The sequence below is a fragment of the Pipistrellus hanaki genome (genome assembly GCF_964339955.1).
Source record: "Pipistrellus hanaki genome assembly, chromosome: 10".
Taxonomy (NCBI): Eukaryota; Metazoa; Chordata; class Mammalia; order Chiroptera; family Vespertilionidae; genus Pipistrellus; species Pipistrellus hanaki.
This window is the reverse complement of record NC_140512.1, coordinates 13,583,603-13,596,999: the sequence shown is the minus strand read 5'-3', so window position 1 is coordinate 13,596,999 and position 13,397 is coordinate 13,583,603. Positions and strand designations below refer to the sequence as shown.

The window sequence follows — 13,397 nt, the reverse complement described above, 5'->3', positions numbered from 1 at the left end:
AGAGAGTCATCGATCAGCTGCCTCTTGCACACTCCCTACTGGGGATATGCCCGCAACCAAGGTACATGCCCTTGACCGGAATCGAACCCGAGTCCCTTCAGTCTCCAAGCCGATGCTCTATCCATTTGGCCAAACCGGTTTCGGCCACATTGTACTCTCATTCTGCATGTTACTCTGAGTACATTTTTAGTTAAAAATTGTTTTTCTTATTATATAAGTAATAACTGTTCATGGGCAAAAAGATTAATATTTTAGCATATCATATCAAATCTCTTTATATCCTTGAATACCATTTTTCTCCCCAAAACATGAAATAATACCATGTACATTATTGTTTTTTTAAATCTGATTTTTTGGTTAATAAAATATTTTGAGTAATTTTCTACTAGTATAAGTTATTCATTATATTTATATTTGTGTTTTGTTGAAACAGTGAATTTGTGCTCCATCTGGATACTTTATATGGATTGAGTTGTGATTTAGGATTCCATAGAAGTTTAAAAATGCAAATACCCTGCATTGTTAAAAAATTTGTTTTTATTGTGATAAAATATATATAATAAGAATTTCCATTTTAATAATTTTCACGTTTACAACCCAGTGGCATTAATTACATTTAGTGTACAACCATCAGTCTGTTTTTAAAATATTTCATCACCCCGGGCAGTAACTCTGTATACATTAAGTGATAAATTCTCCACTTCCCTTTCTACCCTAATAATCTCTTGTCTATTTTTTGCTCCGATTTTTCCTATTCTGGATACTTCATGTAAGTGAAATCATATAATATTTGTACTTTTATGTCTGGTTAACTCACTTAGCATAATACTTTCAAGGTTCATTCATGCTGTAGCATGTAACAAAACTTTTAATAGCTAATAATATTCCACTTTAGGGATATATTGGTCTTTTGATGGAGAGGAGTTGTTGCCACCTTTTGGATATTGTGAATAATGCTGCTATGAATATTTGCAAACAAATATTGGTTTGAGTCCCTGTTGTCAATTCTTTTGGGTATATGCTTATGAGTGGCATTGCTGGGTCATATGGTAATTCTATATTTAATTTTTTGAGGAACTTACATGAGTTTATTTAAAATAAGAAATAATTTATTAGGTGTAATTTGCATTAAGATACTATTTTATGCACCATGCAGAAATATGACCCATGTAAAGCCTAGATGTGTTTAATATACAAATAGTTTGTTTTCTTTAGTGCCTTCCGGAGTGCCTTGTAAGTTATAAATAGAGGTTCAGAGAAATATTGTGGAATAAATTGATGTGTAACTGTAGATTTGTGTTGCAAATGTCGAGGTAGATGATACAAAAATAAACTATTTTTTCCCCCAAAGTATTGCTTTGTAAAAAAGCAATATTAAATGAACAATTTTTAAACTATTAAACTGGGCGGAAAAAAAACACTATTAAACTGTAACCCGGTGTATCAATAACTATCTGAAACAGCCCAGCCACTATAGCTGATGGTTGAGCATTGATTCATGAACCGAGGTCGCGGCTCAATTCCCAGCAGGACACATGCACAGGTGTGTCCTGTGGGCTTGATTTTTGTTTTTTAGGGGAGTATTTAATACTAACCTCTGCCATCCCTCCAAATCCCCAAGCAATACTTTGTAGAAAATGAACAATAAAAAAATGTATATTTATTGGGATTCTCCCTGGAGCATGTTGCATGGAGTTGCCCCCAGCATAAACAGGTCACATGGTCTTCAGCACCTAACATTTGGAAAAGGTGCCTGTGCTTGAAACTCGGGGTGCATCCTTAAACCTTCCTGTCCTGATGTATTTATCGTTCCTCTCCAGTGGGTGGTCACCGAGGCTTCTGGTGCATCTGTGTCAGGAGCTCTCGAGGACGACAGCTTATTTCCTAGAAAAGTGTCCCAAGATCTCCCTTCCTATAAATTTGGTTGTCAGGCATTTCCATATGCACAGCCCAAATTTGGTGATACAGTAATATTCAGACATTCTAATTTTAATAATAGTATAGTTTTATTGATTTCAGAGAGAAAGGGAGAGATAGAAGCATCAATGAATAGAGAGAATCATTGATCTGTTGCCTCCTGCCTGCCCCAGCCTGGGGATCAAGCCCACAACCTGAGCATGTGTCCTGCTGGGGATAGAGCCGTGACCTCCTGGTTCGTGAATCAGTGCTCGACCATCAGCCATACTGGCTGGGCTGTTTCAGAGAGTTATTGATACACCGGGTTACAGTTTAATAGTGTCTCTCTCTCCCCCCGCCCCCCCAGTTTAATAGTTTAAAAAATGGTCCATTTAATATTTTGAACACACTGGAAAGAAAGCACCTGTAAAGTTTGAGAGCATGTAAGAGCCAAGTTTGCATGTGCCTCTGTGTGCATGTTGTAATGAGGAATATCACATAATAAGGATGGAGAAGGAGTAAAGACATTATATTTAGTTGTTGTTTTTTTTTTAAAGGGTTTAAAAGATGTTTTCCATATATTTTCTTTACTTATATTCTAATTTTTCTCCCCCGATATCTGACAATATATTTGCACGATGCAGCCTAGATATTTTTTACATTTAACACACAAGCAGAATTCGTTTAATACTATGGTATTTACTGACATCTTTAATAGCCGTTGTTTTACTGGCAGTAACACCTCAAGTAGTTGACCAGAGCCTTTATGTTGATCTAATTCTACTTTGTAATTCTACGTTTCCTGTGCTTATTTTTTTTTTTTTTTATGGACTATTACAACAAAGAGGGTCAATTTTGCTTACTGAAATTAGAATTCTATAATGTGAAGATTTGTTAAATGTTTAACAGCCATTTAAGAAATCTGATTGATCTTCCCCTCTTCCTTCAGCTCGCAGCCGTGTGTGATGTGTTTGTGGAGAACTATGTCCCGGGCAAACTGTCTGTGATGGGCCTGGGATACGAAGAGATAGACAGAATTGCTCCTCACATCGTCTATTGCTCCATCACAGGTATCTCAGTACCACACACTCGCCAGCGAATAGGTTTTCCAGTTTCTGCAAGAAACCTCTTACTAATGTTAGTTTTTTTGATGTGATTCTGCTCTTCTTCCCCTCCTAAGACATTTTAGGTTCCTGAAAATTTCAATAACCTTTAAAAACATTAACTTACATGAAAATTTTTTTCATGTATTTATTGGCAATTTAAATTTCTGTGAATTGTCTGTCTATAATTTTTGCTATTTTTTTTATTTTGCAGATATTTTCTAAGTACTGTTAACTCATATAGAATTACAGTTGAAATGTTAATAGCCTTTAAGATAATATAAGAACGCAACATATCTCTTAATATATTCAAAAGTGCTAAGCCAAGGAAAAGGGTGCTATAAAGTCTTTCAGTTTTTTCAGCCTTTGTAGTGATGTGTGTGTGTGTGTGTGTGTGTGTGTGTGTGTGTGTTTGTATGTATGAGTGTGTGTGAATTTAGTCAAAGGAGAAAACAGTCATCATATTTGTTAGTTTTACATATTTAATAAACATAATACCACATTTTTTTGGTTTCATTATTTTATGATTGAGTAACATTCCATTATTTTATGTACTACATCTTCTTTATCTAATTGTCTATTATGGGCACTTAGACTGTTTCAATATCTTGGCTGTTGTAAATAATGCTTTAATGAACATATATTTTATGTACTACATCTTCTTTATCTAATTGTCTATTATGGGCACTTAGACTGTTTCAATATCTTGGCTTTTGTAAATAATGCTTTAATTAACATAGAATTGCATATAACTTTTTGAATTAGTGTTTTGGAATTATTTTGATAAGTACTCAGAGATGTAATTGTTAGGGCATCTGATGTAAGTATTGCTACCCTAGCTTTTTATTCTTTTTCATTTGCATGAAGCATCTTTTTTTTCATTACTTTTAATCTGTGTGTCTTTTAATCAGAATTGGGTCTTTTTTAGACAGCGTATGTATGGATCTTGTTTTCTTATCCATTTAAGCTATTCTATGTCTTTTATTGGAGCATTTAATACACATACTTTTAAAGTGATTATTGATAGGTACATAGTTATTGTCTTTTTATTGTGATATTTATCCCCCTCCTCTTCTTCTAAAAGAAGTCCCTTTAACATTTCTTGTAATACTGGTTTGGGATGATGAACTACTTTAGCTTTTTCTTATCTATATATTAATATGAGATCAGGATTAAAAAATGTTTTTATTAATTTTAGAGTGAGAGGAAGGAAGGGGGAAGAGAGAAACATTGATGTGAGAGAGAAACATCGATTGACTGCCTCCAGCACATTCCATACTGGGGATCAAGTCTATAACCCTGGCATTGGCCCTAACCAGGAATCCAACCAGTGACCTTTAGGCTCATAGGATGAAGCACAACCAACTGAGCCACTTGACTGGGCAGAATTTTTTTCTTAAAATATTGCAGTCCAGTGGAAATGTTGAGGTCTAAAATATTAAAATAGATAAAATATTATCTTTTGAATTGCCCCATTACCATAAATATATTGCATATGTGAAAAATGTAAAATCTTATCCTATCTAATAAAGAGGGAATATGCTAATTGGCCATCAAACCCTCACAAAGATGGTGGCACCCACAGCCAATAAGGAGAAAATATGCTAATTGACTGCCATGCTCTGAAAGATGGCAGCACCCACAGCCACAAGATGGAAGCACTCAGTCTTTTCAGCTTTGCTGGGCTGCCTGCCTCTGGGGTCCCCCAGTCTCCTCAGGCCACCCAGGGCCAGCCTGAGGTGCAAGCAAGCCTTGGATGGTGGTTTCCCAGCTGCCAAGGGCCACCCGAGGCTCAGATAACCAGGGCCGGCGGAAGCTTGCGCTGCCAGCAGTGGCAGCAGCAGAGGTGTGATGGGGGCATTGCCTTCCCCTGATCGCCAGGTTACCTCCTACCCCTGAGGATTCCCGGACTGTGAGAGGGGGCAGGCCGGGCTGAGGGACCCCCCTCCAGTGCATGAATTTTCATGTACCGGGCCTCTAGTATGACAATAATAATTTATTTCTCATTCTCATGAATGTGGGCCAACTGGGATTTAGCTGGTAAACCGATTTGAGTTGGCTCCATATTGTAGTTTGGGGCCTGGTTTGCTCTTCATGCCTCTTATACTCCTTGTACCAGTGGCTACCAAATGCATGTTCTATTCCTAGTGAAAGGCAGGAGTGCAAGGAGAACAAGCCTAATCTCACAAGCAAGAGTATAGCCTCTCCTCACGTACCATCTGCTAAGGTTCCTTTGGTCATGGAAAATCACATGACCAAGCCCAACATCAATGGCAGGGACTGCAAAGCCACATGACAAGGGGGTGGATTCTGAAGAGGTGAAGACTGGGGGTGACAATGCATTTTATCACAGCGCCTAGCCCTGTGGTCAGCAAACTGTGGCTCGTGAGCCATATGCGGCTATTTGACCCCTTGGATGTGGCTCTTCCACAAAATACCACGGCCTGGGCGAGTCTATTTTGAAGAAGTGGCATTAGAAGAAGTTTAAGTTTAAAAAAAATTTGGCTCTGAAAAGAAATTTCAGTCATTGTACTGTTGGTATTTGGTTCTGTTGACTAATGAGTTTGCTGACCACTGGCCTAGCCAAATATTAATAAAATGCTAATCTATTTGGGAAGCCTCACACTTGTCAAAATTCTACATCTATAACTAACTGTGGTTAGAGTCAGAAGTTCCTCTGGGCCACGACTTATGCCTGGAGAATCTCTAAGTTTTCTTACCATTCTCAGATCCTGTATTAACATTTTAGTGCGGCAAAGGGCCTTGGATATAGAAAATATAATTCAGGAGTTTTCAGCTTAGAGGAAAATGGGGGTATCATATGTTTTTAAGTAATAGGAATGGGGTACTAAGGAGGTGATGGGGAGAAGGCATGCGTAGACTGAAAAAATACCTCATAATTCTGTAATTCCCTACATGCACATCTAACAGTCATTAGAAGAACACCCATATGGTACTGTCTCCTTTATTTCCTGATAAAGAAACACTTCCAGAGCAGCTAAGGTACCTGAGTTCACACAGCTCTTTAATGGCAGATGGGTTTAAAATGCAGGCTTCTTGACTAATTTTAGTGTCTCTATGCTTTTCATAGTTAGGCATATATATCATTGTTAAGTGATGACATGGGTTTTGTGATTACAAGACACTGAACAGCTGTAGTTGAGAATGATATATTTTTGCTATTCTCCTTCATTGGTCGTTAGTCATATTTGCAATGGAAGAAATCATGAAAAAATGTGCTCATCGGGGAGTCTACATTTCAACAGAATCTTTTAGAATCAAAGGTCATTTATGAGTCATGAGTTTGTGTGTGTATATAAAGCAAGGGCTATCTCTCTTTTAAGTTAGATATGCTTGGTAATCAGTGTTTGTTTTTTATTTTTTAGCAAGACTGATTAGATTGGTCTCAAGTTGCACATGTTATGATTGAGATCCTAGACTTTCCTGATGTATCCCAGTGGTATTGCTGTCTCGTCAGTGCTGTGCAAGCTCAAACAGTCTGTTCTCACTCTCATGTTGGCCTTAGTGCTCATGTGAGCAATCCTAGAATGGATGGGAGGTTACACTAATGCATCCTGACTGTTGTGTGGTTGAGATCGCCGCAGGCTGTGAAATCTGGTCTGCAGGACAGAAATGCTAGACTGATCACAAGAGAGGAAGGACCCGATTATTTTTACTAGCATGATCCTTCTGTCATTTCAGAGGAAGCCGAGTATGGACATTAGGGGGCAGTGTTTAAAAAGGTATAATCCACTAGGAATTTTTTTTGAGAGACCTTTATGATTTTCTTCATGCCCCTGGATAGAGAGAATATCTGAAAGGACCTATTTATACTTTTTTAAAAAGCCACCATTCTGTACCTCTCTATACTTTTAGAATTCTATCGGTATTTTCCTTAACAATTTAAAGTTGTACCTTCTTTCCTTTGTATACTCTGAGCATGTTATTAGTTATAAAAATTTATCAGTATGAATTTCTTATACCACATTTAAAATATTTTCTTTCTTCTCATTTACTTCATTATTCTTTCTTTCCAGAAGGACAAACATTGCATTATATTTTTGACTGGACTAATTTGTGGTAGGAACAGTATGTATGCCCTTTAATTACACCCCCCCCTTCCTTTTTTTTTTTTTTTTTTTTTTTTAAAGGAAAGAAGTTTGGAAAGTGCCTTTTTGTTTTTTGTGAATTTCCCAGTGGCATTTCCTTAACCTCTATCCTTGTATGGACAGATTGCAGGGTTCTCCGTGGGCCACAGGAGGACCTCTCAGGGAAATGGAAGTGAGTTAATGGGTACCAAAAAGCCTGGCTGTCATTGGGGTAGGTGCAGTCCTGCATTGGAGCCTTCTGTGTGGCTGAAGCTCTGAGGTGGCTCTTTGTCTTATAGGGAGCTCTGAAGGATCCTCAGAGACCTCAGACTGAAGTTTTCCCCCTTCAGGCTGTGTGTGTGTGTGTGTGTGTGTGTGTGTGTGTGTGTGTGTGTGTTTTCCTTATAAAGAGTCTATCTGTTCAGGTCACCTTATCCTATAAGCAGCCCTCCTGGGTAAAACTCCCTTTAAATGAACTAGTTCTGCTCTCCTGCTAGTCTGCTTGGCCCACAGGGAAAACTTCCCTTCCTCTTCTTCACCACTGGAGGAAGTACAGTTCACTCCCAGGGCTGTTAGTTCTGCAGCCTTTAACTGATGTAGCCATAGTCTCTTGCGTTTGACATAATTTTAAGCACATGTCAGGTTTTTGGTAATTTCAAAATCTCAGAACACAGGCTAAGATTTCAGATACTTTTTATCTCTCATGTGGCTTGAAGTAAAGGGAGGCGGTTTGCTCCTTCCCTACGACAGAGTGAAATGACAATTCCTAAGGAAATCCTTACTAAAAGTCTTACTTACCTTTCTCCCTTTTCTTGTGTACTCGCAAACGCATGATAAACGAAAGAGAGCAGATTTCATAGCATGACCTGCATTGTGTTCTAGCACTTAGGAATTCTGTGTTTGAAGCCTCAGCTGAAATTTATTTTGTTGAAGAAATATGTTTTTCGGGTGGTAGAGTAAACCTGAAATATCTGTCTTCAAAGCTTTTAGAATAGAGATATAATATTTCCTAAGATAAAAGTGTTTTGACTCATTTCCTATACGTTGTCAGTTATTTAAACAAATGAAAAGGTCAAGCTTCTCCAGATATAGAATTCTAAATAAATATATTTTTCCATTAGCAAACACCACGTTGAAGCCAATCCTGTCTTGTTCCTGGGATAAGGAACATTATTAAAGTTTTCTTTGGAAACTCCTTATGAAACCGTAGGATTAAGAACATAGACAAATCTACTGGATTAGAACATAGACAAAATGAGTCCCCGAAATGATGCAGTGGGTACCGTCTCATGACATGATTTTATTCATATGAATGTATGTTTGAACTATTCAAGTTCCAAGATACTTTGATTTTTCTTGATTGTCCAATAAAAGAGAAATCCAAGACTTAGTAATTGTTCAATAAAAGAGAAATCCAAGACTTGAAAAGGAGTTTGATTTGTTTCTTCAATGCTTTCAAATTCCAGAAGCAAGACTTAGCCTGGGCCTAGGAACATAGTGTAAAACTAGAGTCAGTTGGTTTTACCTTTGGTCTCTGATTTCTAACTAGTGGCTCCCAAGTTAAAAATCTTTTGGGGAACAGAGGCCAGCAAGAGGGGAAAAGATGACAATGTTAGTTAATGTCAAAACAGTAGTTATTTCAGAACTTTCACAAGTTAAATATTTCATAGCCTGTGCCAGATAAACATGCCAAGACTTAACCACCATAGAAAAACTCTGTCGTCAGAACTGAATTGTTTCTCCTTTTAGTAATAGGCCTGGGAAATAAATCCATAAATTTAAAGAAGCAGTTCTAGACAAGAAGAAATGTCATACTTTAATAGGTGAAAAAAAATAAATGTTAGATAAAATTTATATAGCATTTATTTTAGGAATGCTAATGATTTTTTCTGTTTAGCATTATTGCAGTATAGCCTTCAATCCATTATTTGAACCATAGTATTTTTTTTTAAATTTATTATTATTATTTTAAATATATTTTATTGATTTTTTTTGCCCCCCTCCCTCCCATACATAGTATCTTTTTTGTTTTAAATATATTGATTTAAAGAGAGGAAGGGAGAAGGGGAGAGAGAGAGAGAGAGAGAGAGAGAGAGAGAGAGAGAGAGAGAGATAGCAACATCAATGATGAGAGAGAATCATTGATGGGCTGCTTCCTGCATACCCCCTACTGGGGATTGAGCCCACAATCCAGGCATGTGCCCTTGACCAGAATCAAACCCAGTACTCTCTAGTCTGCAGGTTCATGCTCTATCCATTGAGCAAAACTGGCTAGGGCGACTATTAATTACTTTTAAAAAATATATATATTTTATTGATTTTTTACAGAGAGGAAGGAGAGGGATAGAGAGTTAGAAACATCGATGAGAGAGAAACACGACCAGCTGCCTCCCTACTGGGGATGTGCCCGCAACCAAGGTACATGCCCTTGACCGGAATCGAACCCGGGACCTTTCAGTTCGCAGACCGACGCTCTACCACTGAGCCAAACCGGTTTCGGCGACTATTAATTACTTTTGATCTTTGTGATTAAATATACTATGGTTCAGCCATAGTATCTAGACTAGTCAAAGAGTTTTATATGCTTTTCCTCCCTCCCTCCCTCTTTCCCTCCCTCCCTCCCTCCCTCCCTCCCTCCCTTCCTTCCTTCCTTCCTTCCTTCTTTCCTTTCTTCCTTTAAAACATTTTATTGTTGAAAGTATTACATATATGTCCCCTTCCCCTCTAGCTTGCCCCTGCCCCCTAACCCCTGCCCCAGGCCTTCACCACCCTATTATCTGTGTCCCTGGTTTATGCATATCTGCATACAAGATCTTTGGTTGATTACCTCTCAGCTACCCACCCTCCCCCACCTTCCCTCCGAGATGCCATACTCTGTTCCATGTCTCTGGACCCACTCCATTTATTTCTTATCAAATGCAAATAATATTTAGAGATAGCTGACGGTTTGGTACGTCTATGCTATGGATGGTTCAGATTTTGGAGCTGATATTTCTCCATTAGTAGGTAGAGGTAGATGACTGCAACCCATAGTCCAAACTTTTAAGGAAATACCAGGCTAAAATTCCCTTTTGTAGGACAGAGATTATGGGTCCAAAATAAAGTTTTCTTACAGCTTTCATCTACAGGAGAAAGCCCGTTTTACTTTCCTTACTTGTTTGGGAAATCCTAGTGTTCTAAAAAGGATTTTAATGTTTTATTTTTCATTTTGTCTTGTTGCAGATATATAGTTAGTTTACAAGACAGCATTAAGGATTATGCCTAGCTAATACCCTTTTTATGTGAGAAGGAAAAAGGGATTACAGGTCAGGCCCCATGCACGGATATTCCTGATGGAGTTTCCCTTTCCATGCTGACTGTCCACTGGGATGCTGGTATTTCCTCTCTCTCTTGATATAGATTGAACGGCAAATTGTTTATAGAATCTGTATCTGCATTTTCAGCAGAGGTTTGTTGCACCAAGGTTTTTAGTCTCTTGCTTTAACTACCTGATACTATTATTAGGCTCGTGCCACAGATACTGTGTGAAGTCTGCCCTCTCTCCTGCCAGCCACCCCACCGTGAATGCTTCCAGAATTATTGTCTCCACCCTGCTCATAGTTATCAAAGCATCCCAGCATGCTGTGCCGCCTACAAATCCTCATTTAATTTCTCCTCTGTGTTCTAGAAATTGGTAGCCCATGAATGGCTGTGGAAAAGTGAATGGGCTGATGGAGGACCTAAATTCTGGTTCTGGAAAATTTGGAGTGTTTTGTTTTTTTTTTTACATGCAGTTTATGGATTCTAGAATTAATGACTGTACCAGGCTATTCTTGGAAAAACTTGCATTTGTGGCAGGAGATGTTTAGCTATTTGCCACTAATCCTTCGATAGAAAAAAAAAAAAAGTACAATAATTAACAAACTGCCACTAGTGTCCCTTGCATCTTGCATGGTTAGGGATTTACATTCCAAGAACAATTTATACAATTGAAAAAACCCATGAAAGCAAGAGTTGCTCTGTGAAATTATTTTATTTTACTCTTTGGTTTACTGTGCATATATACTACTTTGTAGCAGTTATGCTTTTATTAAATAACCAGAGGCCTGATGCATAAAGGTTCATGCAAGAACGGGCCTTCCTTCTCCTGGCTGCCAGCATCGGAGCTGCCTTTCTGCCTTCCCACGCTGCCCAGAGGCCCAGAGCGGCTGGGGTGGTATGGAATGCCTGCATTGTGGCATTGAGACAATGCAAGTGCCCCTCCCCGCCCCTGGCCACTCGGTGCCTGAATATGCAAATTAACCCACCATCTTTGTTGGGTTAATTTGCATACTCCTGATTGGCTGGTGGGCATTGTGAAGGTACGGTCAATTAGCATGTTACACTTTTATTAGGTAGATGGAAGCCTGGCTCCTAGTGCTCCAAATGAGAGAAAAAAAGGGTATTAGAATTATTAGAATTAGCTATCATCATGATCAGTCATCTCAATTGTAAAAGTCTGGTCACCTTGTTTCTTAAGGAGATAGCGACGGGGCCAGCTCCATGGAAATTTGCCATGGATGAACCTCTCTTTACCAGGTGTACTGATAGTAGGGGTGATGATTCCATTCTTTGTATGTTTCAAACAAACATCTAATAGGTACAATAAAACAAAAATTAAAGTTCGTCAGCAAGGACTGAAATAAAAAACCAGTGCAGGTAATACTTTAACATAGAAATTAAAAGGGACTTTGTTAAAAAAAAAAATACCTTTGACACCCCCCACCTCCCACAAATCTCTGAAAATCTTTTCTTAGAATTCTAAATATTTTGCTACTTACCATATAAAAAGTACCAATTAACTAACTAGGGCCTTGTAAAGATATGGAAACCTATCCTAATCTCTGACTGGTTGGCCTGTATGATTCTGATTCAGAATAGAACACATGATTTATCCGTTAAGAATGTGCTTAATCCTTTGCATCAATCGTGCTTTTAGTGGAAATTGTCCCCTAAACATGGAAGGTGATGGTATCTTCCCTTTAAGTGTTTTTTCCTCTCTCCCTCCTTCTCCCCCCATTTTTAATTTTTATTGCAATGTCTCTATAGGTATTTTTTTAAAAATATATTTTATTGATTTTTTTACAGAGAGAAAGGGAGAGAGATAGAGAGCTAGAAACATCAATGAGAGAGAAACATCAACCAGCTGCCTCTTGCACACCCCTTACCGGGGATGTGCCCGCAACCAATGTACATGCCCTCGACCGGAATCGAACCTGGGACCTTTCAGTCTGCAGGCCGACACTCTACCGCTGAGCCAAACCGGTTTCGGCGCAATGTCTCTATAGGTATTTTGATGGGATGTTGAGAGAAAGTATACTGGGATTGCTGTCTGCTGCCATGTTAACCCTGAAATTAGAAGGACCACTTTTGCTACATTTCTTGATATTTTTTAGTCTGGCTCTAATGATATTCCCAGAGTGTTACAGATATCTATGTACCTCTAGTGCAAAGTTAGTATTAATTAAAAACATAAAGCTGGCTTTGTAACCTAACTGTATCAGGGGGAAACTTGGTATTGGTACATGATTTTGTGATAACTCTGTTACAAAGTATTTTCAGCTATGAGAACATGAGACCAAGTGATAGTCCCTGAGTGATGATGGAGGAATGTATTGCTTAGTCTAAATTGTGAGTGGAGATGACAAAAGCTGAACATCTCTAATCACTTTATCAAGCCCATTTAATTTAGGTCTGCAACAGAAACTACTCTCTGTGCAATGGTTTTTCATACACTGTAGGAAGTTTTCAATTCCTGGTAAAATTCGACAAATAAATAGAAATTACATTTTCAACAAAATAATGCCAGCCTCACCTTAGTTTTTTTTATTCTTAGAAAAACACAGGGTAGCCTTGGCTGGTGTGGCTCAGTTGGCTGAACATCATCCCATGCACTAACAGGTCACTCCGGTTCAATTTCTAATCAGGGAACATGCCCAGGTTGCGGGTTTGTTCCCCGATAGATGTTTCACTCTCACATAGATGTTTCTCTCTCTTCCTCCCTCTCTCTCTAAAATAAATAAAAAACATTAAAAAAAAAAAAGCAATTGGCAAATTCTCAATTATTTATTTTCGGATTAGCTACAGAAAAATTTTGAACCTGGCCTGATTCCCCCAGATACAAAATGTGTGTGTGTGTGTGTGTGTGTGTGTGTGTGCGTGCGCGTTTTAAATTATTAGTTTATTTATCCTTTCATGAAGAATCCTTTCAGTAAAGTCACTGAAAAATCTTTACTCCTTTTTTTTTTTTTTTTGCCAGCATCAATATTGGCCTTTGCAGTCCCCCTGATTT

The 13,397-nt window shown here is 38.3% G+C and overlaps 1 protein-coding gene across 3 annotated transcripts in view; it reads left to right on the top strand.

Annotated features, from left to right (window-relative positions):
- SUGCT (succinyl-CoA:glutarate-CoA transferase) overlaps positions 1-13,397 on the top strand; it is a 424,567-nt gene that overhangs the window by 9,972 nt on the left and 401,198 nt on the right. For all 3 annotated transcript variants that reach the window (XM_084896420.1, XM_084896422.1, XM_084896421.1), the window contains exon 6: positions 2,846-2,966. In XM_084896420.1, the coding sequence (XP_084752546.1) occupies positions 2,846-2,966 (121 nt within the window). The remainder of the gene's footprint in view (positions 1-2,845; positions 2,967-13,397) is intronic.